We start from the raw sequence: 26,732 nt of genomic DNA, 5'->3' as shown, positions 1-26,732 counted from the left end.
CAGCGCCCGCTAGAGTGAAGGTCAAAGTCAGCCGCCGCATCTACAGTCAGCCAGCTGCGGGGGTCCTCTAACTGCGACAGGGAGCCGCGACGTGGTTCAGAGAGGGCCGGTCTGAACATCTTCTTTCAAGGACGAAGTTCCGCCCCGAGACAGTTGGCGTGGGCAGAGGTGAGGGAAAGAACACGTGTCGGAGAAAAGGCGCCGCTTCTTTGCAGACTTGTCCAGGAACTCGGCGCGGGGTAAGAGTCCGGGAGGGGGTCGGGGCGGGGTGGGGTTGGGGAGCGGAGGACGCCGTTATGAAAAAGCAAAGTGGCGAAGCGGCGAGACGAGCACGCTCCACAAAAGCCGTGCAAGGGAAAAGCCGGCTGGGTTTCGGAAGGAATCCCGAGGGAGCCCTGGGGGTGGGGGGGGGGCGGTGATTTGGGGGGAGGCGGAGTGAGGTGGCGGTAGGAGGCGGGGCGCAGGCCACCGGGCAGTTACTCAGCTGCCCCCGCGCGGGGTGTGAGCCGCGGCGGAAAAAACGCGCAAACGCTCTCCGGGCGTCCGAGGTGGTCCAGCTGCAAGGCCCTCCCACGCTCCCTGACCTCCTGGTCCCCCACTCCCACCCCCACCCCGGCGCCCCTTAAGCTGAGCCCTTGGCGTAGTGGCCGGGCGCGCTCCTCCTCCCCGCGCGCGGCTCCGGGTGGCGCGTCACCGCCTAGGCCCGCCCCCGCGCCCCTCCCGCGCGTCCTCCCGGGTATAAGTGACCCAGCCGGGGGAGGCGGGGAAGCAGCCGCCCGAGCGCGACCGCCGCGCCAGCTCCTCTGCGAGCCGCCGGCCCCAGGCGTCAGTCCCTCTAGGCCCTGGAGACCCCGCCGACCCCGGGGAGAGTCGACGCCGCCCCGGCTCAGCTGCCCGGCTTGGCCCCTGCCCGGCGCAGAGGGCGCGGAGGTGAGCGGGTCGGGGAAGGACGCGAGGCCAGGTGGCCGCAGGGAGGTGGAGGGTCAAAGATGCCCCGGGAGCCCCGCGCGGCATCCATCCTCCGGGACTCCCGCGCCCTCTGCGGGCGACCTGCCGCGATCTTCTGCTACCTCCCTCGACGTGTGGAGTAGGGAACGGGTGGGGAAAGGTACCTCCTTTGCGGCCGGCCCCCATCTCCACCTCCACCCCACCTTGCCCCCGGGACGTCCTGAGGTTGGGCCCTGGGGAAGATACCCAGACGCATTTCATCCCAGGTAGCACGTGCTCCCTCCGTCTCCCCCCCCCCCCCCCCCGCCCACCACCACCAAGGACAGGTACTGATACGCTACCTCAACCTCCGCAAGAGTCTGCCTGTCCTTGCATTGAACATCACGCGTGGCTTCTTTGTGAACTGTTCTCCTAGGCGGTTCATCTATTACCCAATTGTGTGCCCGTTGTGTGTTTTGGCCATTATAATGTCAGAAAGTAATTTGCCTCTACTCCGGGTGTCCTAAATTATTTTTGAGCCCTGTTTCAGTCTCAGCTAAAACTTGTTGAAAAGTATGCCCTCAAAATCCCTCTCTTAAAATAGAGCAGAGAGGAAGAGAATTTTTGTGAGATTTCTGCCTTGCCCACCCCATGGAGAAGGGTTGAATTCCTCAGGCAGTTCGTTTATTAGATGGGGGAATCTTATTTCAGGCCATTTAATTATCACTCATTACTAAAAAGGAAATTGGAAGGGAAATAACTCATTCTTTCCCTTAGCCCTATCTTTGTGACTGACCCAATCCTACTAGACCTCCAGTTTGAGATTTTCAGGTCTCAGGGGCCGGAGTGAGTCTGCAGGGCATTGAACGTTTTGTTTGCATCAGGCCGACCAGAGTTCGATCCCTGTGGCATATAGATATCCCGAGCCCAGCAGGAGGCCGGAGCACAGAACCAAGAGTAAACCCTGAGCACTGCCAGGTGTGGCCCCCAAACAAAACAAAAATGTTCAGGTCTTCCCCACCTTTATTGTTTTGATCTTTTTTTTTCCTAAGGATGCTTTTTTTTTTTAAAAAAAAAAGCCCTTCTGCATTTCTGCTTTTTGTTGTTTCAAAGCTTAAAAGCTTTTCATAGAAGAGAAATACCCATCCTAGATATATTGCAGGCTATTTAGAAACATAATTAGGATGGCTGCAGTTTATTTCCTTAGACAGTTTTTTAAGAGTTGGGGATGTGTGAGCAATATCAATGATAAATTGAGCTAATTGTACAGAAAGAAAATTGAAAGCTTTCCATCATTTTCTTAATTATATTGGTAACATGAAAGGTCAACTTCTGGTGAATGAACTTAATTTAAATGCTCAGAGTATTGGAGATGGAGGTAAATACACAGTTGGGCGTTCCCAAGTGCTGCTTAAGAGATGTGCGTGTGCGTGTGCGTGTGCGTGTGCGTGTGCGTGTGCGTGTGCGTGTGCGTGTGCGTGTGCGTGTGCGTGTGCGTGTGCGTGTGCGTGTGCGTGTGCGTGTGCGTGTGCGTGTGCGTGTGCGTTGGGGCGGGGGGCTCCTTTCATTCTCAGCAAACTGGCTGGTGATTCACTGCAAGGATCTGAGGAAGTAATGCACCCGGGCCCTGTAGTAATAGTGACACAAGGGTTGCACCCAGGGATTCTGTGGGCCTTCAGGGCCGCATTGTCTTAGTGATGTCAGGATTTTTTTTTTTAATGTCACAATCTGCTCTCGGGGATCACTCTTGGTGGTGCTTGAGGGACCGTATGAGGTGCTAGGGATTCAACCCAGGTTAGCAAGGCAAGCACCCCACCCACTGTGCTATCCTTCATGGTGCAAGGCATTTAATCTGAGGCAGGGTACATGACAGGCCTGCCAGGCATGTACCCTAACAGTATTGTCTCCTGGCCAACAAATTCTGAGGGGGACAGAGGGTCTGGGCCACATGGAAAAAGCTCAGGGGTTATGCCTGGCTCTACACTCAGTAATCTCTCTCCAACCCCACAAATGAATTTAACTTTATTTATTTTTAATTTTGGAGCCACACCCAGCAATGCTCAGGGTCACTCCTGGCTCTGTGCTCGGGAGTCACTCCTGATGGTGCTTGGGGAACCATATGGGATGCCAGGGATCAAACCCAGGTCGGCTGTGTACAAGGCAAATGCCTTCCCAGCTGTGCTCTTGCTCCGGGCCCAACAGAAATGAATTTTAAAGAAAGGATCCTAAATGAGTTAGAAAGGTTAGAGAAAGAGTATGCCAAAAAGATTTGAAAGGACTGCAACTTTGATTTAGGACACAGGATTTCTGTCAATAGCTTCTCTGTACTCTTTGAGCAGCCACACTGATAAAACATGATATTGACATGTCTCTTACCCCCTTTAGTCCCACATCTTAATGCACAAAGGAAGAATTTCACCTAGAGACCCATTACATCTGTTTGGACCTTGACAGTTTATAATCTGTCCAGTAACAAATTATTTACTGAAATATCCCTACCCGCTGTGCTATCCCTCCAGCCCCTACTATTAGCATTGAGCATGCTTGTTTCCTGTTAGCATTGTGGAGTCAGTGATAAACCAGGCAAACATGGTTCTACCTTGAAGCTTATTCTGGTGGAGGTTGGGGGTGGGAAGAGTAAAACAATGACAAAGAAAATTTAACAAGGGCTGAAAGGAGGGAAGGGAGTCTTTTCTAGAAGAGGAGGCTATGGCCAGACAGGATGAGATTGGAGAGCTGAGCAGGGCAAGCCCTTTCAAAGTGCTGGTCAGAAAAGTAGCTGTAGGGGCTGAGCAATAATGCAGCAGGTGGGATGTCTTGCATTCAGGTGGCCCTATTGATTCTTGATACCCCAGATGGTCTCCAAGCTGTCAGAAGTGATCTTTGAGCACGAGCCAGCTGGGTGTGGCCAAGAAAATAAAAATTAGTTGTAGTTCTAGGTGCATCAGAAAGCCATTGTTTTGGGCTGCAATGATTGTTTATTGATATTTTCCCAAAGACCCACCTGGAATAATTCCTGAGCATAGAGCCAAGCAATGCTGGGTGTGGCCCCAAAAATCAGAAAATGGTTTTATTTATTTTGGGTGGGAGGATGTTTGGGCTACATCCAGCAGCACTCAGTGTACTATTTGTGGTACAGGGAATCAATTGGGGTTGGCTGCATGCAAGTTATTGGGCTAAACTGTATTATCCAATCTCTAAACCACGATTTTAAAGAGGAGAGATTTCATCTGATTGATGTTTTAAGCTAATCTTAACTGTTGTTAGAATGATAAAGGGGCAAAACATAAAGCCCCCATTAGGAAGTGTTTCCAGAGCTCAGATGATAGTGATCTGGATTAAGCTGTGTCAGTGGAGATGAATTATTTTGGGAGGCCGAGGGAATAGTTGAGTCATCAGCATCATATCCCCCTGCTGCTCCAGCACTGCTGGGACCAAGTTTTGGAACATTCAGCCCAATTCACTGAATATTGCTAGAAGTGGTCTCTAAGCCCCATAACTGCATCCTAGCCCCCCCTTTCCCCACCACACACAGTGTTTTTGGAATATGAGCCACGGGCCACTAAGGTGCTATTGACTGAGATAGGAATAATTTTGGGTAGGACAGTTTGCTGCTGGGCCTGAGAGTTAACTCAATAGACTGAGCACATGCTTTGCATTCAGGAGGCCCCAGCACAGCATGGTCTGGCACCCGCTGGGTGCAGCCCAAACAAAAGAAAATAGTTTTGAGATATTGCTGAGGAAATTACTGCAATTCCTTGGGAAAAGGAAAGGGATCGTCTCTGGGACAGAAGTGGATACTAAACAATGATAAGTTAATTCAGGGCTTAATATGTGAGCTCAGTTGTCTTATTTTCTTCAACCTTCATCAACTTGGATACAAAAAAAATGAACATGGATAGCAGTGTTCTTCCAAGACTGATGACATGCCCAGTGGATAAAATGAAAAGTAAAACTTGTCTTATGGATTTAGGCTGCCATAACAGAATACCATAGACTATATGGTGTAACACATAGATGTTGGCACCCACCACTGCTGGCTCACACTTGACTGTAGCTTAATAAATACAAATTGCTGGCCAGTGTCAACGTGTTAAATGACATGACCCATTCCCGAGGCCAGACTTTCAGAATTTACATAAGAAGTTAGGAATTTAAATGTAGAACATGCATTTAAATAAGATTCCAGGTGATCATATTGGGTTTATTCAGAGAACGGGTGGGGGGGGGGCATTGAGGCCATCCCTTGCGGTCTTTAGGAACTACTCCCAGCTCTGTGCTTAAGAGAGATGTTTCATAGTGCTGATGATGGGGCATATGGCCTACAGGGAATTAGGCCAGGTCAAGGGGGTGCAGGTAAATGCCTTCACCTTTGTACTATCTCTTTCCCGCCCCCATACAATAATGCTGGAATTGAAGTTTGATCAGTGCTATTTTGGAGCAAGTCACTCTACTAGGAAACTCTCAGTTATTCAGATCAGCCTCGGTTGCTAGAGAGGAGCCCTTTGTCAGAGAGAAGTGATAGCATTACTGCCCCATTCTGAGTTTTGATTAGGAAACTATAGGAATGGGGTTTGCTGAGTGGTGAGCTGATGATACTTTTTAAGAACAGGATGAGAGGAAATTGCAAAGACATGAGTGAGTTGACCTTGTGATACTGCTCAGACACAGTGAGTAAGGAAAAAATGGCTGCATGAATGCTGTCCCGGCTTCCTGCATTCCAAAGCAACTGTCTTCTCCCTTACATTATTTTTCATTATTACAAACTTACATTATGACAGAGTTAGTTAAATTATTCCAGAGTCCAGCAAGGATTGAGAGCTGCTGCTTTGGTGTGGGAAGAACCTGTGCTGGGATCGTGATTCTGCATTTACTTACCCGAGCAGCGGGAACGCACTCTGACTCCTGTAGCAGCAACAGCAGCAGCAGCAAAACTTAGATCACACTCTGGGCATGAAAGGGAGGTAGCATTTTTTTTTAAAAGAGGTGTTCTCTCTTGGCCAGTTGTGTTAAAATTTGAGTATTAGCAGTTACCGCAGATAAAATGTTCTAAAATTGGATTGTGGGAATGCTTGCATAACTGTAAATTGTACTGAAAATCCTTTGCTCACTTAAAAACGGGTGCATTTTAGAATCTGTAAACTATAGCTGATAAAGAGATTTTATAGTTGCTGCCTGAGTCAATGCTTATAATGGAATCTGTCATATTTAATTAGATAGCTTAGAAACCAATGACTGTTTTTACTCCTTTGGAGTGTCACTATCTCACTGAAGAAGTCTGGTCTTTTAAGACTCTATATGTATTGGATAGCTGAATGGTTGGGACTAGAAAGGTGGATAGATGATGAGAATCATTACAATCTTTGGTTTTAGACTTGATTTCCAAATGGATATTTTGGAGATTCTGAAAGCCTTTAGCAGCTTGTGGAGTCTTGGTGTCATAGGTTATTTACAAGTGAACCAAATGGATTTGCCTCATCTCCAAGTACATCTGCAACAAGGTTCAATGACTATTCAATGACTTCCTTCTCCCACCTTCGTTTTAAACGTAACCCCTGGTCTTGTTAACTGGCAGTTCTCTGAAAGCCCAAATGTGTACTAACTAGGTATATGATTCTGCTCTAGATAGCAGACTTCCCTCTGTAGCAGATGGTAGGATATGTACCACACTTCTCTGTTCTATACATAGAAGAAAAACGGGTGCCGCAGTATTGGGGAGATGTTACTATAATTTTTTTGAGGCAGATCCTAAAACTATTAACTGAAATTCTCAGCAAGTTTCTCAGTGAGGAGCTGGGGAGATGATTCAAAGGGCTGGAGGGCGTGCTCTTCAGGCTTTGCACGGGGGTAGGAGGAGTCAGGATTAGATCCCGGGACCTAATGGACCAACATGGTGCCCTAGGACCAACCTGGGAGTTGCTCTGCCATCATGGGGTATGGCTCAAAAACCAATAGAAAATTTTCCTAATATGAATTAAACTGCTTTCTTTTTTTTTGTTTTTGTTTTGGGGTCACCCAGCAGCGCTAAGGTCTTGCTTCTACCTTCAGGAATCACTCCCTATGGGCTTAGGGGACCATATTGGGGACCGGGTATTGAACCTGGGTCGGCCATATGCAAAGCAAGTGCCCTTTCCACTGTGCTATCACTCCAGCCCCAAATTCCTCCTTTTAAGTTGCATTAAATATGCTTCATAGCAGTTGTGAATCTAATAAGTCATATAATACATATAAAAATCATTGCGAATTATGCAGTAGCACACAGCATATGCTTTTATTACATACTTTAAGTAATGCATAAACCCATTTCCTAGATCCATTAAAGTGTTCTTTTTTTTCCTCTTATGGATGCTTTTGTATAATCCTAAATACCATTACTGAAAGAGACTCATACATTACGCCAAATTCTTTTTTTTTTTTCTTTTTGGGTCACACCTGGTGGTGCACAAAGGTTACTCCTGGCTCTGCACTCAGGAATCACCCGTGGCAGTGCTCAGGGGACCATATGGGATGCTGGGAATTGAACTCAGTTCCGCCGCGTGCAAGGCAAATGCCCTACCTGCTGTGCTATCACTCCAGCCCCTAGGCCAAATTCTATTAGTAACTCCAGTCACACTTTCTGTGTTCAGTTAGGACTTTCCAGTGGAAATACAATGTGAGTAAGTTGCAAGCATATTAAAATAGTCATTATTAATGTTTAAAAATCGGTGTAATGAGGGGCCTAGGTTACATTATTAAGTCCTGATGTAGTTTTACCTGTTCACCTTATTTGCACAAGGAGTTTGAGCTTGCTTAGTGAAATAAGTGGGTGGTTTTCATATTGTTTTAATTTGAAAGGCCTTAATCATTATTGAATTTGGGGTTGAGAGTGAGCACCTGGAAGTGCTCAGGGTTCACTCCTTGCTCTGCAATCTGCTCCAGGATCACTCCTAGCGTTCTTGGGGAGCCATATGGGTTGCCAGGGATAGAACCCAGGTCAGTCCTGTGCAAGGCAAGTGCCCAACATACTGTGCTATCTCGCTGGCCCCATTAATGAGATTCTTAGATTTAAATTTTACACCTTATATATTTGGAGGGATGGTATGATTTCTACTCTGATGGATATAAGAAACTTGGGTTCTTGCGTGAGTCTATTACATTATTTAACTTTAACCTTAAATAATGTATGATGAGGGGTGGATTAATTGGTCAGAATTAATTAATAATTCATTATTAATTGATTTGATTAGTTGATTAATTAATTTAATTTTAAATTTAAATTTTATTTCTATAAAGCTGTTTATTAAACACCAATTCCATCACCATTGCACCTTCCCACCACCATAACTGGAAGGTGTGTGAAGATTGTTGTATTTCATCCTGGAGCCATTGAGCCCTTGTATAAGAGACTACAAATATGTATGTTAAATACAAACAAATGTGTGTTACTTTTGGTACCTCAGTGGGGTAGGGTATGAGTGGTTACATGGCCTCAAATGCAGCTGCATGCTCCAGGAATTCTAAAATTTAGAATACAACTATAGAGCAGATTCACTCTTGGGTAAGGCTTGTGTCATTTTATTTCAGTCTCTGGATCTTGGCCATTGATGAGATTATATGGTACCAGCAGGAGTTGTGGGTATGACAGCCAAGTTACTGGAAAACTGGGGAGCTTGGGTGAGGAGGCCCAGTCCTGCTCCAAGCGAGCTTGGAGATTTCTGTCCCAGGTCCTGCATACCTGGGTTCTTCTGCAGGTTCCATCATGGGTGAGGCTCATTCGAGCAGAGTGGCCTTGAGCATGGCTGCAGTTGAGTTCGGGAGGTTTTTGGTCACCTTTAATTTTTAAGGATGAAATGAACATTGACTTCATTATTTCTGATTCTTTCTGCTATTTCCAATTCTGAAAGTGTCCAGCAGTCTCCTTGATGGCTGACCTTTATGGTGGAAAGGGTCAATCACTACCAGGGAAAGCAGATCATTTCTACCTCTCTATCTTGAAAGGTATAAGATAAACATGTGCACTAAATTCAAAATTAGTGATTTCCCAGGAATGAACTAGATGTTAGGATTACTGTGTAATGTTGAGGAAGTTACTTGGTCAATGAAAAAAAAATGCATTATTATTATGAGGACGACGTGCTCTCCACCGCATAATTATAAAAAGTCAATAAATTTTTACATGATCCCAAATGACATTTAGGGAAGGAGTCATGGCACAGTGGGAAGGGTACTTGTCTTTCATACAGCAAGCCTGGTTCTATCCCAGGCATCCTATATGGTTCCCCCTACTCCAAGTCCCACCAGGAGTGTTCCCTCAGTGAAGAGCAATAAGAAATCCCTGAGCATCATGAGGTGTGCACCCTCCCGCCTCAACCCCCCCCCCCCAAAAAAAACCCATGTAATAGCAGTGCCTGAGTTGTAATCCTAGCTTTTCCAATTCTTAGGACCTTGGGGGACAAATTATCTCTCATTATCTTTCTTTATATGGAAAATGGACACAATAGTATTGGCATCTGTCTCATAGTAGCTGTGGGGGTTCAGTCGCTTCTTATATATAGTGCAAAGAGATCCTGCACATAGACTGCAATATATGAGTACTAAGTAATATATCTTTTTAAAGACAATTTATCGATGCATTTGGATACAATTTGTTTTTAGGGTAGAAAGTTAAAATTTTCTGGCTTTGCTAATTCGAATTTTTATTCCTTTTTGGGTCACACCCAGCAATGCACAGGGGTTACTCTTGGCTTTGCACTCAGAAATTACTCCTGCCAGTGCTCACGGGACAATATTGGATGCTGGGAACAGAACCCAGGTTGGTCACGTGCAAGGCAAATGCCCTACCTGGTGTGCTATCACTTCAGCCCATAATTTGAATTTTTGTTCAGTGAAAATTTTCAAAACATGCTTTTTAAAATATTCAACCTGCTCCTCTATAATCCATTAAATCAATTAAATTGATCCAGTCTGCTATTAACATAAAATAAATTGTGCATGGTGAAGGAATGAAAGGGTATTTTTTACAGTGGGTAGGGCGTTTGCCTTGCACGTGGCCAACCTGGGTTTGATTCCTCCATCCCTCTTGGAGAGCCTGGCAAGCTACCGAGAGATCCTGCCCGCATGCCAGAGCCTGGCAAGCTACGCGTGGCATATTCGATATGCCAAAAACAGTAGCAACAAGTCTCATAGCTGCAAGTATTCCATTGTGTAGAGGTACCAAAGTTTCTTTAACCAGTCATCTGTGTTTGGGCACTCTGGCTTTTTCCAGATTTGGGCTATAGTAAATAGTGCTGTAGTGAACATACAAATGCAGATGTCATTTCTACTATACCTTTTTGTCTCTCCGGGATATATTCCCAGGAGTGGTATTGCTGGGTCAAATGGTAGTTCAATTTCTAATTTTTTGACAGTTGTCCATATTGTTTTCCAAAAGGGCTGAATGAGTCGCATTTCCACCAGCAGTGAAGGAGAGTCCCTTTCTACCCATATCTGCGCCAACACCAGTTGCTTTTGTTCTTTTGGATGTGGGCCAGTCTCTGGTGTGAAATGATGTCTCATTGTTGTTTTAATCTGCATCTCCCTGATGATTTAGTGATATGGAACATTTTCTCATGTGTCTTTTAGCCATTTGGATTTCTTTGAGAAAATTTCCACCCCCCATTTTCTGATGGGGTTGGATATTTTCTTGTTGAATTTAACCAATGCCTTGTATATCCTTGATATCAACTCCTTATCAGATGGGCATTGGGTGAATATTTTTTCCCACTCTGTAAACTGTCTTTGTATTCTGGTCACTGTATCTTTTGAAGCTTCTCAGTTTAAAGTAGTCCCATTTGTTTATCTGTTTCCACTTGCTTTGCCAATGGTGTGTCACCTGTAAAGATTTCTTTAGCTTCAATTTCATGGAGGGTTCTGCTGACCTTGTCTTCAAAGTATGTGATGGATTCTGGTCTGATGTTGAAGTCTTTAATCCATTTTGATCTGACTTTTGTGCATGGTGTTAGGTAGAGGTCTGAGCCCATTTTTTTGCATGTCACTGTCCAGTTTTGCCAGCACCATTTGTTAAAGAGGCTTTCTTTGCTCCACTTCACATATATTGCTCCCTTGTTAAAGATTAGATGATCATATGTTTGAGGGTGTTTGTCAGGATATTCAACCCTGTTCCATTGGTCTGCTTTTGTTCCAGTACCATGCTGTTTTAATTATTACCGCTTTGTAGTAGAGTTTGAGGATGGGTAAACAATCACTGTATGACTAAAATGCAAACACTAAAGTTCATAAGCTTGTAACTCTACCTCACTACTCCTCATAGTGATTCAGTAATAAACAATTTAAAAAAAAACACAAGTGACAACAGGTCTCACAATGGAGACTTAACTGGTGCCCGCTCAAGCAAATCGATGAACAATGGGACGACCGTGCTATACAGTGCTTTTTAAAAAAAAATCAGATCTAATAGTGACACTGATTCTTGGCAATATGATTTGTGTGTTTTGGAGACATAACCAGCTGTGCGGTGCTCAGGGCTTATTCCTCCTTTATGCTCGGGTCATGCCTGGCTCTACTCAGTACCATGTAGGATGCTGTGGATTTGAACCCATTTATTCCTTAGCCCTAACAAAAATGCCTATTGTCTGTATGTCCCCCTGATTTTTATTGTTCAATAAGTGCAAATATGCATATTTCAGATGCTAGTCTTAATTTTAAAATGGAAAAGACAGATTTCCCCACACACACCGCCCCCAGGGAGAATGAATAACTACATCATATTCTATGCAACCAATGGATAGGAGAAAAGATTCTATAAGTACTATATATTTTTAAGGCATTAGTACTCTTTCTCAATGGTAAGTTATAGGATAACCGGTGAATGATAAAAGTATGGTATTAAATCATTTATTACATTGATAGCTATTTTTCTTAAAACGTAATTTTAGGGGTGCGAGTAATAGCACAGCGGGTAGGGCATTTGCCTTGCACAAGGTGGACCAGGGTTCGATTCCCAGCATCCCATATGGTCCCCCAAGCACTGCCAGGAGTAATTCCTGAGTGCAGAGCCAGGAGTAACCCCTGAGCATCGCCGGGTGTGACCCAAAAAGAAACAAAACAAAACAAAAAAAATTTAGTGTCAGAGTTTTTTACTCTTTTCATCTTGCTATGATTTAATGTTAAAGGAGTACAGAATAGTTTATAGACCACCCCAAAGGACTCCAGTTTTACTTCACATAGTTCATTATTTTTTGTAGTTTTCCCATTTTATCTTGTGAACTATATCCACATAATGCTTTCTCTACCTGCAGTGGCATTTCTGATTGCTATCTCCGATCTGCTGAAAAGCTGGGTAATCACACTTGTTTGAACTGTTCAAAAAGATGCTCTAGATCAAAACTTCCCTATTGAGCTGAACTACCTTGCTGCTCAAAAGAATCTCCAGACCAGCGCAATAATTTCTTCCTGTCACCTATGACTACATGATAATTTCTAAAAAGACCATTGTCTTATTTAGAAATGCTAACGTTGGACCTCACTCTGGGCCTACTGAATCAAAATTTAAATTTTGACACCTACTGAATCAAAATTTAAATTTTGACAGAATTCTCAGATGATTCATTCACATGCCCCTTTTAAATTTGAAAAGTTTCTCGAGCATATCAACTAGGTGACAAGCTTTTGTTAGCTTCATGTCTTGTTTTGTTCTAGGATACATAGTTTGCAAACTCCTTTGAGGGGGTGCAATTTTTAATCTGGATTGCCATAAGGTACATGGTTACAAGGTCATACATAATTGAGTTTCAGCCATACAATATTCCAATACACATCTTTTTAAAAAAATTTTATTTATTTTTTTAAATTTATTTTTTTATTTTTAATTAGTGAATTACCTGTGAGGGTACAGTTACAGATTTATACTTTTTTGTGCTCATGTTTCCCCCATACAAAGTTCGAGAACCCATCCCTTCACCAGTGCCCATTCTCCACCACCAGTAAACCCAGAGTCCCTCCCACCCTCCCCAGTCCCGTCTCCCCCCACCCCACACTGCCACTATGGCAGGGTATTCCCTTTTGTTCTCTCTCTCTGATTAGGTGTTGTGGTTTGCAATAAAGGTGTTGAGTGGCCATTGTGTTCAGTCTCTAGTCTACATTCGGCACGTGTCACCCCTCCCCCTCATGGCCTCCAACCACATTTTACTTGGTGTTCCCTTCTCTGAGTTGCCCAGAATGAAAGACCAGCCTCCAAGCCATGGAGTCAACCTCCTAATACTTATTTCTACTGTTCTTGGGTGTTAGACTCCTAGTCTATTATTCTATATTCCACAGATGAGTGCAATCTTTCTATGTCTGTCTCTTTCTTTCTGACTCATTTCACTTAGCATGATACTTTCCATGCTGATCCACTTATATGCAAACTTCATGACCTCATTTTTTCTAACAGCTGCATAGTATTCCATTGTATAGATGTACCAAAGTTTCTTCAACCAGTTATCTGTTCTAGGGCACTCTGGTTTTTTCCAGATTCTGGCTATTATAAACAGTGCTGCGATGAACATATAAGTGCAGATGTCATTTCGACTATACTTTTTTGCTCCTCTGGGATATATTCCCAGCAGTGGTATTGCTGGGTCAAATGGGAGCTCAACCTCTAGTTTTTTGAGAATCGTCCATATTGTTTTCCAAAAGGGCTGATGCACATCTTTACCAGTGTACATTTCTCACTACCAATGTCCCCAGTTTCCCTCACTCCCCTGTCTCCCAGGTCTTCCTCTATAGGTTCTCTCCCTCCCTCTCCTTCTCTCCTCCCTCTACCCCGCTCTGTCCCACCTCTGCCCACACCCCGACCCCCAAACCATGCTTCTGGGCATCATGGTTAGCTTGCAGGCATTTTGCCTCCAGAAACAGGGAACATTATTGAATGTTCAGAATGTATTTATGCTTGGTGATAGGTAATAATGGATGTTATTCTCTTTTATCTCCTAGAATATTCCTGGTGATATTGGAAGAACCCATATCATGGAATCAATCTCTATGATGGGAAGCCCAAAGAGTCTTAGTGAAGCATTTTTGCCTAATGGCATCAATGGAATCAAAGATGCAAAGAAGGTTACCATAGGTGTAATTGGAAGTGGAGATTTTGCCAAATCCCTGACCATTCGACTTATTCGATGTGGCTATCATGTGGTCATAGGAAGTAGAAACCCTAAGTTTGCTTCTGAATTTTTTCCTCATGTAGTAGATGTAACTAATCATGAAGATACTTTAACAAAAACAAATATAATATTTATTGCTATACATAGAGAGCATTACACATCCTTGTGGGACCTGAGACATCTGCTAGTGGGTAAAATCCTGATTGATGTGAGCAATAACTTGAAAGTAAACCAATACCCAGAATCTAATGCTGAATATTTGGCTTCACTATTCCCGGATTCTTTGGTTGTCAAAGGATTTAATGTTGTCTCAGCTTGGGCACTTCAGTCAGGACCTAAGGATGCTAGCCGACGGGTATGTATCTTTTACATTTTATTCTCATTTGTAAGGTATTTTGTGACTAAAACTATTTTAAAACCAAATTCTGGCATGTGCAGCATATGTGGAGCCATGGGTTCCATCCTTAGCACCACTCAAAAGTATGCACACAAATGAATATTGCACTAAGAAATCTAAGTGGGGAATATATATATATATATATATATATATATATATATATATATATATATATATATATATTTCTTTTTGGGTCACACCCGGCAATGCACAGGGGTTACTCCTGGCTCATGCACTCAGGAATTACTCCTGGCGGTGCTCAGGGGACCATACGAGATGCTGGGAATCGAACCCGGGTCGGCCGCGTGCAAGGCAAACGCCCTGCCCGCTGTGCTATTGCTCCAGCCCCTGGGGGAAAATATATTTTTTGCGGGATGGGAAGGGGGCAGGGGAGATTGTACCACACCTGGCTGTGCTCAGGGCTTATTCTGGTTCTGTGCTCAGGTATTATGGGGTCTGAGGGATTGATCCTGGGTTGGCTGCATGCAAAGCAAGCACCCTACCTGCTGTATTCTCTCTCCTCTCCAAACCTGGGAGAGATTTATTTTCGCTTTTTTTAACCTCTGGGACTTGGGGTAAGGCACCCTTAGTGCTCAGGGCCATGCTCATGGCTCTGTGCTCAGTGATCATTTCCGGTGGGGGTCGCACCATAGTCTGCCTGTGCAAGGAAAGCATCCTTCTATACTGTCTGTAGCCCCGAGTGGAAAATTTAATCAGAGAAAACTGTTTCCATGTAGAATGCGTAACCAACAGCTATATAACCTAACATTCATAAAATCAAGAAAAGGAAAATCTATGCTGGATCCTATAAAATAACTCAACCACAAAAGCAAATTCTGATACTTTCCTCCGTTGATTTTCATTTTGATATTTATGAGCACCAAAAAATGTTTGTCCTTACTTTGGCAAGGCACACGTCTGTTCTCAAAATAATATGGCAAAAGGAGAAAATAATTTAGTGGTTGCTCTCATGATAGGCTAATTTAAGAAAAGGCAAGGATTGTCTTTCCTTGCTTTCACAAAAACCTTTTAAAATGTAACTCCCTCCCTCCTGTTTTTCCTTGCTCCCTCTATCCTTGCAGATAGGTATTAAATGTCCCATCTATGATACTATTTGGTATGATCCTCAAATACTAAGTGATTAGGTGGAGTACTTGGATAATTTTTTTTATAAATACCAAAAGTAATGATCAATCTTGTGTATTTTTCTGCAGGTTTATATATGCAGCAACAATATTCAAGCGCGACAGCAAGTCATTGAACTTGCCAGACAGTTGAATTTTGTTCCTGTTGACCTGGGATCATTATCATCAGCCAGAGAGATTGAAAATTTGCCCCTCCGACTTTTTACTTTCTGGAGAGGGCCAGTGGTAGTTGCTATAAGTCTGGCGATATTTTTTTTCCTTTATTCCTTCGTCAGAGATGTGATACATCCATATGTCAAAAATCGGCAGAGTGATTTTTATAAGATTCCTATTGAGGTTGTGAATAAAACCTTGCCCATCGTTGCCATTACATTGCTGTCCCTCGTATATCTGGCTGGCCTCCTGGCAGCTGCCTATCAACTTTACTACGGAACCAAATATAGGAGATTTCCAACTTGGCTGGAGACCTGGCTACAGTGTAGAAAACAACTTGGATTACTAGGTTTTTTCTTCGCTGCAGTTCATGTTGCCTACAGTCTCTGTTTACCAATGAGAAGATCAGAGCGATACTTGTTTCTCAACATGGCTTACCAGCAGGTATGAAAAGTATCTTCGTCTTATCTCATACCAGCCATCCTTAGAGGATAAAATAACTTGTAAAATGTAAGTTTTTGAATGATCTAAAATGAAAGACTATAAATCGTGTTAAACATTTTGTAGTATATAATACCTTATGATAGAATTTTTTTTTTTTTTTTTTTTTTTTTTGCTTTTTGGGTCACACCCGGCAATGCACAGGGGTTACTCCTGGCTCTGCACTCAGGAATTACTCCTGGCGGTTCTCAGGGGACCATATGGGATGCTGGGAATAGAACCCGGGTCGGCCATGTGCAAGGCAATGCCTTACCTGCTGTGCTATCACTCCAGCCCCACCTTAGACAGAATCTTACAAAAGTCTTATATGAAAGATCTTAACAGAAATTTTGACTTCTTTAAAAAGGGGAAAATTTTTTATGTTGTTCTGGGGCTATACCTGGTGATGTTCAGTGGTTACTCTTGGCACTGTACTGAGGAATTACTCCAGGTGGTGCTCAGAGGATCATATGGGATGCTAGGGATCGAATCTGGGGTTGCCACAGGGCAAACACCTTACCCACTGTATTTTCTCTCTGGCCGTAAAAGGGTAAGAATTCTTACATCCTGTTTCTGCTTGTGGCTAACTCAGACTCTTTTAGGGTAAAAGCTGTTACCATACATTATTTGCAGAATAAAAGAAGTCAAGACTTGGTCTTTGTACAGAGGACATGTGTTCTACTGGGCTCTACTGCTGAGTACATCCCTAGGCCTTTTTTTTCCCATAAGAATAATAGTTTATTTGATCTTAAGCTAGAACTTGCCTTGAGGACAAAGCCCCAAGAAAGCCAAATGTTTGTCCACTTATGTTGCCTCAATGTATTTTTTCAAATATGTTTTTTTTTGGGGGGAGGGGCACATGGCTCTGCTCAGAACTTACTCTGAGCTCAGGGATCACTCCTGGTAGTGTTGGGATCTTATGGAGTGCTAGGGATGGAACCCACATTAGCCATCTTCAGGACAAACTGCCCTACCCATTGTACTATCTCTCCAGCTCAAGTGTCTTTCCTTAGACAATGCAGATGTAGTGAAGTCAAACTCAACTCTAAATGAGCCATTTTTGCATTGAAGCTATCAGCCTTAAACCTAGTCTAATTGTCAGTAATTTTTGTACTCCTGGAAGCCACCAGCTGAATTTCACTGTCTTAGGACACCAGAGTCCTTGTAAGTGTGATATATTATGATCTGAGTTGACTACAATGTTAGACTTAAGCTAAGAAGGACAATTTAGTCCTTTTGTTTTTTAAAAACTTTGTTTATATTGGGGGAGGAGGGCACCAAAACTGGCCATGTTCAGGGCTTACTCCTGGCTCTTTGTGCAGGGATCACTTCTGGTGGGCTTGGGATCAAACCTGCCTTGCACATTTGCTGCGTGCAGAGCAAGCACCCTACCTGCTGTACTTACTACTCTGGCCCAGTTAATCTTTCTTAACTATTTCTCTTCATTTTGCCCACACCTGGGTCAATACCACTTAGAAAGATGTTCTCCATAGTAGAGAAATATCATTTTCTGCTCTCCTAATGATGGTATTAGGTTCAGTCAAGTTAATACAACTGTTAACTAGTATGACACTTCTATGCCAAGAGTGAACTCTGTGCTGAATCAGTTAATATTCTACCAACTGAAGTAAATTCACATTTACTTTCTTGTAAGGTTCATGCAAATATTGAAAACTCTTGGAATGAGGAAGAAGCTTGGAGGATTGAAATGCATATCTCTTTTGGCATAATGAGCTTTGGCTTGCTCTCTCTCCTGGCAGTCACCGCCATCCCATCAGTGAGCAATGTTTTAAACTGGAGGGAATTCAGTTTTATTCAGGTAGGTGAGATTTTACTGGTAAGGACAAATAAGAGGATAAGCTTTATAAAGTATACAGTTTTTAATCAATACCCTTAAGTAAAAGCCAGATGTTTCCATAGTAATGATATTAGAAAATAGAAAATAAATGAATTATTTATTTATAGCTGACTATAGAGTGATCAACAACAAAAAGGAATAGCTAAGAAATAATAGTACATCCTTCTAATACAATCTTATGTAGCATCATAATTTTCACATTTAATTACTTAAATTATTATTATAGAATATTCCATATGGCCTTCTCTGTAAAAGATGCACCACTTTTGAAAATATTTCTGTAGTTTAAAATACATATTTTTCAAAAAAACACAATATTATTTTTCAGTAGTTTGTTTTTCAATAATTAATTTTTTTTAAATGTGGGTTAATTTGAGTCTGAGTAATTTTGTTTCTTTTCTTCTTCTCCTCCAAGTCTACACTTGGCTATGTTGCTCTGCTCATAAGTACTTTCCATGTTTTAATTTATGGATGGAAACGGGCTTTTGAAGAAGAGAGCTACCGGTTTTACACACCACCGAACTTTGTTCTTGCTCTTGTTTTGCCCTCGGTTGTAATTGTGGGTAAGATCATTTTGCTCCTTCCATGTATAAGCCAAAAGCTAAAGAAAATTAAAAAAGGCCGGGAAAAGAGTCAATTTCTAGAAGAAGGTAATCGAGGAACAGTTCCACATCTCTCTCCAGAGCGGGTGACAGTAATGTGATGATAAATGGTGCTTGCTGATGCCATGGAAAGAAAATTCTACCCATGCTATTGTTTTTATGAAGTCTTCTGTTGTACGAACACTGGCAAATTAACTGTTGTGGATGGACTGAAGCCAGTTCAATTTCCATCCAAACTAAGTAAGGATTGATGTCAAATTACTTTTCACATCGTATCTATGTATATGGATTTTATATTCCAAGTTTTTGTTGAAATTTTACATGATAGTAATACTGTTATTTTAAACTATAGTCAGAAAAATATAGTTAATAATATATAGATACAATAAAATGTAAAATGTTACAAACCAGCAACACACTTAAATTTGTTTTTCAATGTAATCCAGTGGATTTTTTCCTTGAAGGTTAAGTAGAGTTTTAATTATTCAGCATATGAAATAGAAATATATAATTATGCAATTATTTTTTAGAAAAGATTTATATTGGCATTTAGAAAGTGTTGCACATGGTAATAGTCCAATATTTCATGAGATAGGACTTGAAAATACAATTAGTTAATGTGATGATGCAATGTGATTTAATAGCAACAAATTAAAGAAACAAAATGAACCTAACATTATAAAGTGCATATATATGTACTGATAATTCATACCTCATGAAAGACTTTATCCTTCATCTTGTTATAGAGACAATTTATTTGCATATTAATTGCAAATTAGTAGTTTGTGATTAAACTGCATATTGATCAGGGAAGAGATGGTCATGTTTGGCCGCACTGTTTTTCTAGTGTATTATGAACCCTGAGAATCTCATCATTGATTCTAGTTAGTGGGAACATGTTAAGTTTGCAGTTTTTCAGCTGTTCTCTTTTCTTGCGTTTTGTTGTATCAATGTTCTCTCTTGCTGTAGGATTTTATTGGTGTTCATTTATAGTAGGTTATAATATGTCATGGTTCTAGGCCCTTGTACAATGCCACCCTTTAATACTTAACCTCTTGAGGGGGGGGCAGTATTTTTATATTTGATAAAAGTAACAGAATAGTCTTGCTCAAGGTCACGCAATTTAAGAGCCAACATTCATATCCAGAGAATTGTATTCCTGAGGCTGCATCCGTTAACCACCACTGTCATCCTCCATGCCCTTGCATTATTGCCATATTGAATTGTTTTCTCTTTCACATACATAGACAGACATATTTTATAGTGGATCATGATACCAAAAGACATAGGTGAAATCACAATAATTTTTTTTTCTTGAGGTAAGTCATAGTTGCTAACTTAGAGACACATGGCAATTCATAGGCCAACCTATCCAGAGAGGAAAGACAACAAAACTTTTATTGGGGGGGAGAGGAACAGTGTGATGGTGGTTTTGTTGTTGTTGTTGTTGTTTTTCTTTTTTGGAGGGGCAGGGTTTGGTGCTCAGGACTTTCTCCTGGCTCTGTGCTCAGGGATCACTCCTGTGGTTCTTAAAGGACCATATGTGATGCCAGGATAGAACCTGGGTTGGCCACCTGCATGGCAAGTACTGTAAGCCCTGTACTATCCAACCCAGAAAAATAATGGTTTTAATGAATAGCCGAAGTCCTGTATAACTTTTTAAGTTCCAGCATAGTTGGTTATTTCCTTTTCTTTGCCAGAGAAGTATTCCAGTTTGTTCAAGCATTCATAAGGAGCAATTAAGGGATTGATCAAAAATCTAATCTAGACATAGAATCATAAGTTGCTTAATTTCTTATGTAAAAAATGCATTTTGTTCAAACAATTTTAAATGCGCTACATTTTAAGAATTTATATTTTTCTTATTCAAATAGTGAGCTGACAGCAAATTGCAATTTTTTGCAGTCTCTTAAAATATTATATCTAAAATATTATATCTAAATATACTTGATGAGGTATATCACACATGATTCTTTTGGTATTTTTTTGGTGATTTTTAATTTGTTTTGTTTGATCATTTTATTTCATTAGTCTACCCTTTATAATTATTTCTTAGTAAAAATTTGATTGGGTAATTTTCAAAAAAGTAAATAGGTTTCCATAAACTTGTAGTGAAGGAGTTAATATTAACAGCATATTTCCAGTATTTCTTTTTTATTTCTTTTAAGATCCTTTTTTAAACAAAGATAGTTTTTATTGAGTAAAACTTAGCAAGATATGAAGGGTTAGAGAGAAATACGTGTTCAAGAGAGAACACGGACTTCTCCAGATAGAAAAAAGCAAACAAAGACAGAAAGTGATATACATGTCCAAGAAAGAAAATGGGCTTGGAGAGCAAGTCTCTTTCTCCTGAGAGCTTTCATAAGATCTTTATCTTAAAGAATAAAATTAATCCCTTTTATAGATCAGGAACTTCTAAAACTTTATGAATGAACAATAACTTGTTTCAAATGATAATACCTCTCTCTACTACTAAAATTAGACTTTAAGTTTTAAAATAAATCAATATTTAAAGGTCCTCTAAAAGTACAAAAATTGGAGGTATCTATTGATTTTTTTTAAAAAAATTGACTTAGAATTGTGTTACTTTACCAATTCATGCACAATTATTTTTCATTATTTTTCCCAAGATGTTTTACTCTGCCCTCAGAATTCTGTGTCTGTAATATGTGAGAATGTGGTGGAAACTTGTAAGATTGTAGAAAATATGCCCAATCTCAATCTATGCAAGAATATCAATTTTTCCTAAGAAGGAAATAACATTCACGTGAATTAAGCTACTATTTTTGTTTAGATTTTGTCTCTTTAGACTATTTCAAGTTATGTTTAAATAAGAATATTTTCATAATATATTTTCAAGGCATATATAGAAATTTATCTGTTTGTCTACACATGTGGAAATTTTATTTAAATTTTAAAATATTTCAAAGTGTGATAATAAATTATAGGTATTTATTAGAAGTATTTATTTTATGCTACATATGGGATTGGCTAATGAGCTACAGTATTAACTACCTAGTTAATCTCATAAAAAGTAGCATTTTGACTTAAGGAATTTTACTTTTAAAATTAACCTGATATAGTACTGTCCAGTTAGGAATAAAAAGGGCTTTAAGAATATACCATCTAATTTTTATATTTATCTCTTATGTAATACAATAAAACTTTCATTATCTTAAATTGCCTTTTGCCATTAAACTATTTCATAATAAATTCTATACAGTTTCTCCCCAAAGAGGTACATTTGTGAAATTTCAGGTTACTTACGGGATATTTTTTTAAAAAGTAACATAGATGTAATTTATAAATTACAAACAGGAAAGTTAAACACTGAATTCGTGTCCATAAACTGTTTTGAAATAACCTAAAATCTTGTCTTGAATTTATACGCTGTTACCATTTTACACATATGTTAGTTATGATATATTGTCACAAATGAGATCCCTCACCATCAGTTGTTCTTAAGTCAGTATATATTTAATGACTAGAATGGTGTTCATGCCCTTATGGAGAATTTCAAAATTTTTAAATTATTAGAATTTAAAAAGGTACCTAATTTCCAACACCTGTCTTACCATCCACCTCTTCTTTCCCTTGTTCATTTTCTTCCCTTCCCTATCCTCAGTTCTATAATAAAGGTTCCAGAGTAATCTAGGTATATTTCCCACTTTGATGGCTGCTTTTCTTCCACCCATACATAAGTGACTTCATCTGATCTGTCTTGGCTTACTTCCATCCAAGTTGTAGCAAATTGCATATTATCCTTCTTTGTAGTAATTCATTGTATGAATATATAATTAGGATTTGAATATATTTGGCTGCTCTGAAGGAAGTACTAATATAAAGTGTTCCATTTATTTACTTAGTATTAATTTATTCTTTGGGGGGATCTCTCAAGTATTTGTGTATATATAAATATATATCACATATCATAGCTTTATCTGCTTATATGTTGTTGGTTCCATTACCATATGAAGAATTTTGAGGTCCTGAGAGACAGTACAGGAGGGGTATGGCACTTGCCTTTGCATGTGGTGTAAGGGGGTCCTGAGCACCATCAGCTTAGAGCCAGGAATTGCTCCCTGAGCAGTTGTTCCCTGAGCACAATCAGGTGTTAATTGTGGATGCTATCTGTCCATATGAAACAAATAAAAATAATGATACATCTTTTTGGTCACACCCAGCGTTGCTCAGGGGTTACTCCTGGCTCTGCACTCAGGAATTACTTCTGGCGCTGCTTGGGGGACCATATGGGATGCCAGGGATTGAATCCAGGTCGGCCACATGCTACCCACTGTGCTATCACTCCGGCCTGATAATGATACATCTTTGCAGATACATAGCCTGAGCAGGTCAAGAAATTGTCTCCAATGTCTCGTTGTTTAAAGTCAGCTACTCATCACATCAGTTGCTCTGCTCTTGATTAGTACATAATCATGTTGCTAGGCAGGTGAAAGGGCTCTGGGCCATCACTGGTTTTTGGAGTTCTCGTCAAAGTAAAGCAGTAATATATTTAATACATAAATATAAATATTTATGCTTGCTGTCAGATTGTGGACATGATAGGAGCAGAGCCACACCCTTAAAACAAATTAGATACTTCACAGGTCCTGACTACTTCACTACATCTACCTGACATCTTGTGATTTTGAGTTTCTTAATGTGAAGTCAAAACTAAGCGTTTTCAGACTTGTTCTTTGTCATGATGCGTTAAAAAAGTTTGAACAAACTAGATAGCGATGATTTTTACCTTTAGAAGTTTATAAAGGATTCTGTGCAATTTACATAAAAATGAATTTTCCATTGTTAGTCATTTCCTCCCTCGATCTTTCATTATATTTTGTATATGCTTGGAAAATAGTCTTTATAAGTGTGTAATTTGCTAAAACTCTGTAATCCCAAAAATTTGCTGTGATTATGTACCATGTTTTTATACCATCATAGATCTGCCTTACATATAAATAAAAAGTAGTATTCCATGTGTCTTGTCTTTTGAAATACAAGTGGTTTTTTTTTTTTTGCTGAGCAACAATTTCAATAAAAATGGAGCTATGTAATTTTTTTTTCAGCTTCTGCATTCAAAAAACAGTACATTTAGTTTGGGGTTGGAGGGCAATGTTTTGGTCTTTCTAACCAAAGCTATTTCAACAGCATTTGATATCTTTTCTGAAGGGGACAGGGGACACAGCCATACCTGGCTCTAATCAGGAATCTAATCATTCTAGTGCTCAGGGGACCCGTATGTGGTGCTGGGAATCAAACACAGGACTGGCTGCATGTCTTAACCCCTGTACTATTACTCAGAGCCTCTTTTGTTTGTTTTTATTTTTTTTTTATTCTTTTATTGATTCACCATGTGGAAAGTTACAAAGCTTTCAGGTTTAAGTCTCAGTTATACAATGCTCAAACACCCATCCCTTCACCAGCGCACATATTCCACCACCAAGAATCACGATATATCTCCCCTCTTCCCCCCACCTCCCCAATGTCTATCTTGTTGATTCTGTTGAGGTATGCTGTGTGGCCCAGCGCATGGTCTATTCTGGAAAATGTTCCATGTGCACTGGAAAAGAATGTGTATTCCTTTTTGGGGGGATATAAAGCCCTGTATAGATCTATTAGCCCTCTCTCTTCTATTTCTTCCTTCAATGCCAGTATTTCCTTGGTGAGTTTTAATCTTCTTGATCTGTCCAGAGGAGACAGTGAGGTGTTGAAGTCTCCAACTACTATTGTGTTGCTCGAGATGTCCTTCTCAAGTTCTCTTAGCAGCTGTTGTAGGTATTTAGCTGGTCCCTCATTGGGTGCGTAGACATTTAGGAGTGTGATTTCTTCCTGATGTTCATATCCCATGATTAATAAAAAGTGGCCTTCACTATCCCTTCTAATCTTTTTCAACCTGAAGTCTATGTTGTCCGATACTAGTAAAGCCACCCCAGCTTTCTTGAGAGAGTTGTTTGCTTGCAGGATTGTTTTCCATCCTTTGACTTTGAGTCTGTGTTTGTTCTGGCTATTCAGATGTGTTTCTTGCAGGCAGCAGAATGTTGGGTTGAGTCTTTGAATCCATTTTGCCAGTCTGTGTCTCTTAATTGGTGAATTCAGACCATTGACATTAAGGGAGATTATTGTTATGGGATTTTGTGCCATCTTTGTGCAAGGGTTTGTTGTGCTTGTAGGGGTTGTTCTTGTCTTACAATAGCCCCTTTAGTGCTTCTTTTAGGTTTGTTTTTGAGTCTATGAAGTTCCTGAGCTGTTGTTTATCCCCAAAGTAGTGTATGATTCCTTCTAGTTTGAATGAGAGTTTAGCCAGATAAAGTATTCTTGGTGAAGCGTTGTTTTCATTGAGTTTTTTTCGCTATATCCCACCATTGCCTTCGAGCTTGGAGGGTTTCCTCTGATAGATCTGTTGTGAGTCTAAGGGGTGCTCCTTTGTATGCGATTTCCTTCTTGGACCTTGCTGCTTGCAGTATTGTGTCTCTCTGGATGATGTCCATCATTGTAACTATGATATGTCTTGGGGTTTTTCTGTTAAGATCTCTTTTAGCTGGCACCCTTTGGGTGCCTTGAATCTGGATGCCTGCATTGTCCAGCTGTGGGAAGTTTTCCGCAATGATTTGTTTGACTGTGTCTTTTTCTTTGGGGTTGGTTCCTTGTGTTTCTGGTAGTCCAATGATTCTAATGTTGTTCCTCTTGAAATCATCTCCTAGGACTCTGATTCTGGCTAGAGCTATTTTGAGGTCTCTTGCCATGGTTTGTTGTTGCCTGTAGGCTTCTTGCAGCTCATCTTCAAGCATACTGATTCTGTCTTCGGCTGCAGTCATCCTATTGTTGAGGGCAGCCAGAGAGTTTTTGATTTCATATACCGAATCCTTCATTTCTTTTTGAAGGTTTGTTTGTTTTTTTTTTTTTTTTGCTTTTTGGGTCACACCCGGTGATGCACAGGGGTTGCTCCTGGCTCTGCACTCAGGAATTACCCCTGGCGGTGCTCAGGGGACCATATGGGATGCTGGGAATCGAACCCGGGTTGGCCGCGTGCAAGGCAAACGCCCTACCCGCTGTGCTATTGCTCCAGCCCCTCTTTTTGAAGGTTTTTTATTTCTGCTCTCATTTCTTCCCGTATTTTGTCGACTGTCATTTGTATTGTTTCCGCCAGGTCTTCCTTGAAGTTGTCCATCTTTGCATTGAGTTCATTGAACATGTTGAGGATTTCAACTCTAATTCTTTATCAGAGAGGTCAAGTTTGTAGGAAACGCCCATTGAGGTTTCCGGACTCCTTTGATCATCCTCTGCTTGCAATGGGGATTTTCGCTGTTTCTTCATGTTGTTGTGGTGGTATGAAAGAGGGCCCTTGAAGATGAGTATCCCTGTTTCCTTTTGTTGTGAAAAAGGATTGTGGATAGGCTCAGTTAATAGTGGTTGCCTTTTTACTTGCCGTTTGTAGAACCTGGTCTCCTACTGAGATGTTTCCTTCAATCCTTCTGTGAAGTCTTATGTTTTATTGTCCTACTGCTTGCGAATAGCTAGGATGTTAATCTTGGATAGGATGTTGAGGAAATTCTTTTGTTTGTTTTTAAATTTGCCTTTCCTCTCAATTTTGTTATTTCAATAAACAGTAGTGTCTCTCTCTCTCTCTCTCTCTCTCTCTCTCTCACACACACACACACACACACACACACACACGGTTGTAGTGCTCCACACTTGGTTTTGTTGCAGTGCCTCCAATACAGACTTGTTAGTGACCACATTGTAGTACTCACAAGAGTAACTGCGAGTACATGTTCTCTCAGGGCTCAGGCCTGTCTTCAGTGCTCACATCTTTTGGTGCTTATATGTACCTAACTGCAGGGAACTGGAACCTACATCCTTTGATACTTTGATGCTCAGTTGTCCTTCAGACCCATAATTAATTCTCTTTAAGCCAGGATCCAACGGAATATTCAAGTTACAGGCGTTCCTTGTTCACTTGGCATCTAACAGTTTGGTTTAGGGCTCTGCTCCTCCCCATGCCAAGCTCCTGTATATAAAGTACAAAACACTATCATCACGCCTTAT

At 41.0% G+C, this 26,732-nt stretch overlaps 1 protein-coding gene across 1 annotated transcript; it reads left to right on the top strand.

Annotated features, from left to right (window-relative positions):
• Positions 1-787: 787 nt before the first annotated feature.
• Positions 788-23,698, top strand: STEAP2 (STEAP2 metalloreductase). The gene is made up of 5 exons (XM_004602165.2): positions 788-930; positions 13,879-14,403; positions 15,660-16,187; positions 17,878-18,042; positions 18,497-23,698. Exons 2-5 carry the CDS (start codon positions 13,912-13,914, stop codon positions 18,782-18,784), a joined length of 1,473 nt encoding a protein of 490 aa, XP_004602222.1. The 5' UTR covers positions 788-930; positions 13,879-13,911; the 3' UTR covers positions 18,785-23,698.
• The last annotated feature ends 3,034 nt before the right edge of the window (positions 23,699-26,732 follow it).

The sequence above is a fragment of the Sorex araneus genome, chromosome 1 (assembly GCF_027595985.1).
Source record: "Sorex araneus isolate mSorAra2 chromosome 1, mSorAra2.pri, whole genome shotgun sequence".
NCBI lineage: Eukaryota > Metazoa > Chordata > Mammalia > Eulipotyphla > Soricidae > Sorex > Sorex araneus.
This window is presented reverse-complemented; position numbering and strand designations above follow the sequence as displayed.

Coding starts and splice junctions, on each gene's coding strand:
- STEAP2 (XM_004602165.2), top strand. CDS start 13,912: ATGGAATCAATCTCTATGATGGGAAGCCCAAAGAGTCTTAGTGAAGCA. Junction 14,404..15,659: donor CTAAGGATGCTAGCCGACGG/GTATGTATCTTT, acceptor ATTTTTCTGCAG/GTTTATATATGCAGCAACAA. Junction 16,188..17,877: donor TCAACATGGCTTACCAGCAG/GTATGAAAAGTA, acceptor CTTTCTTGTAAG/GTTCATGCAAATATTGAAAA.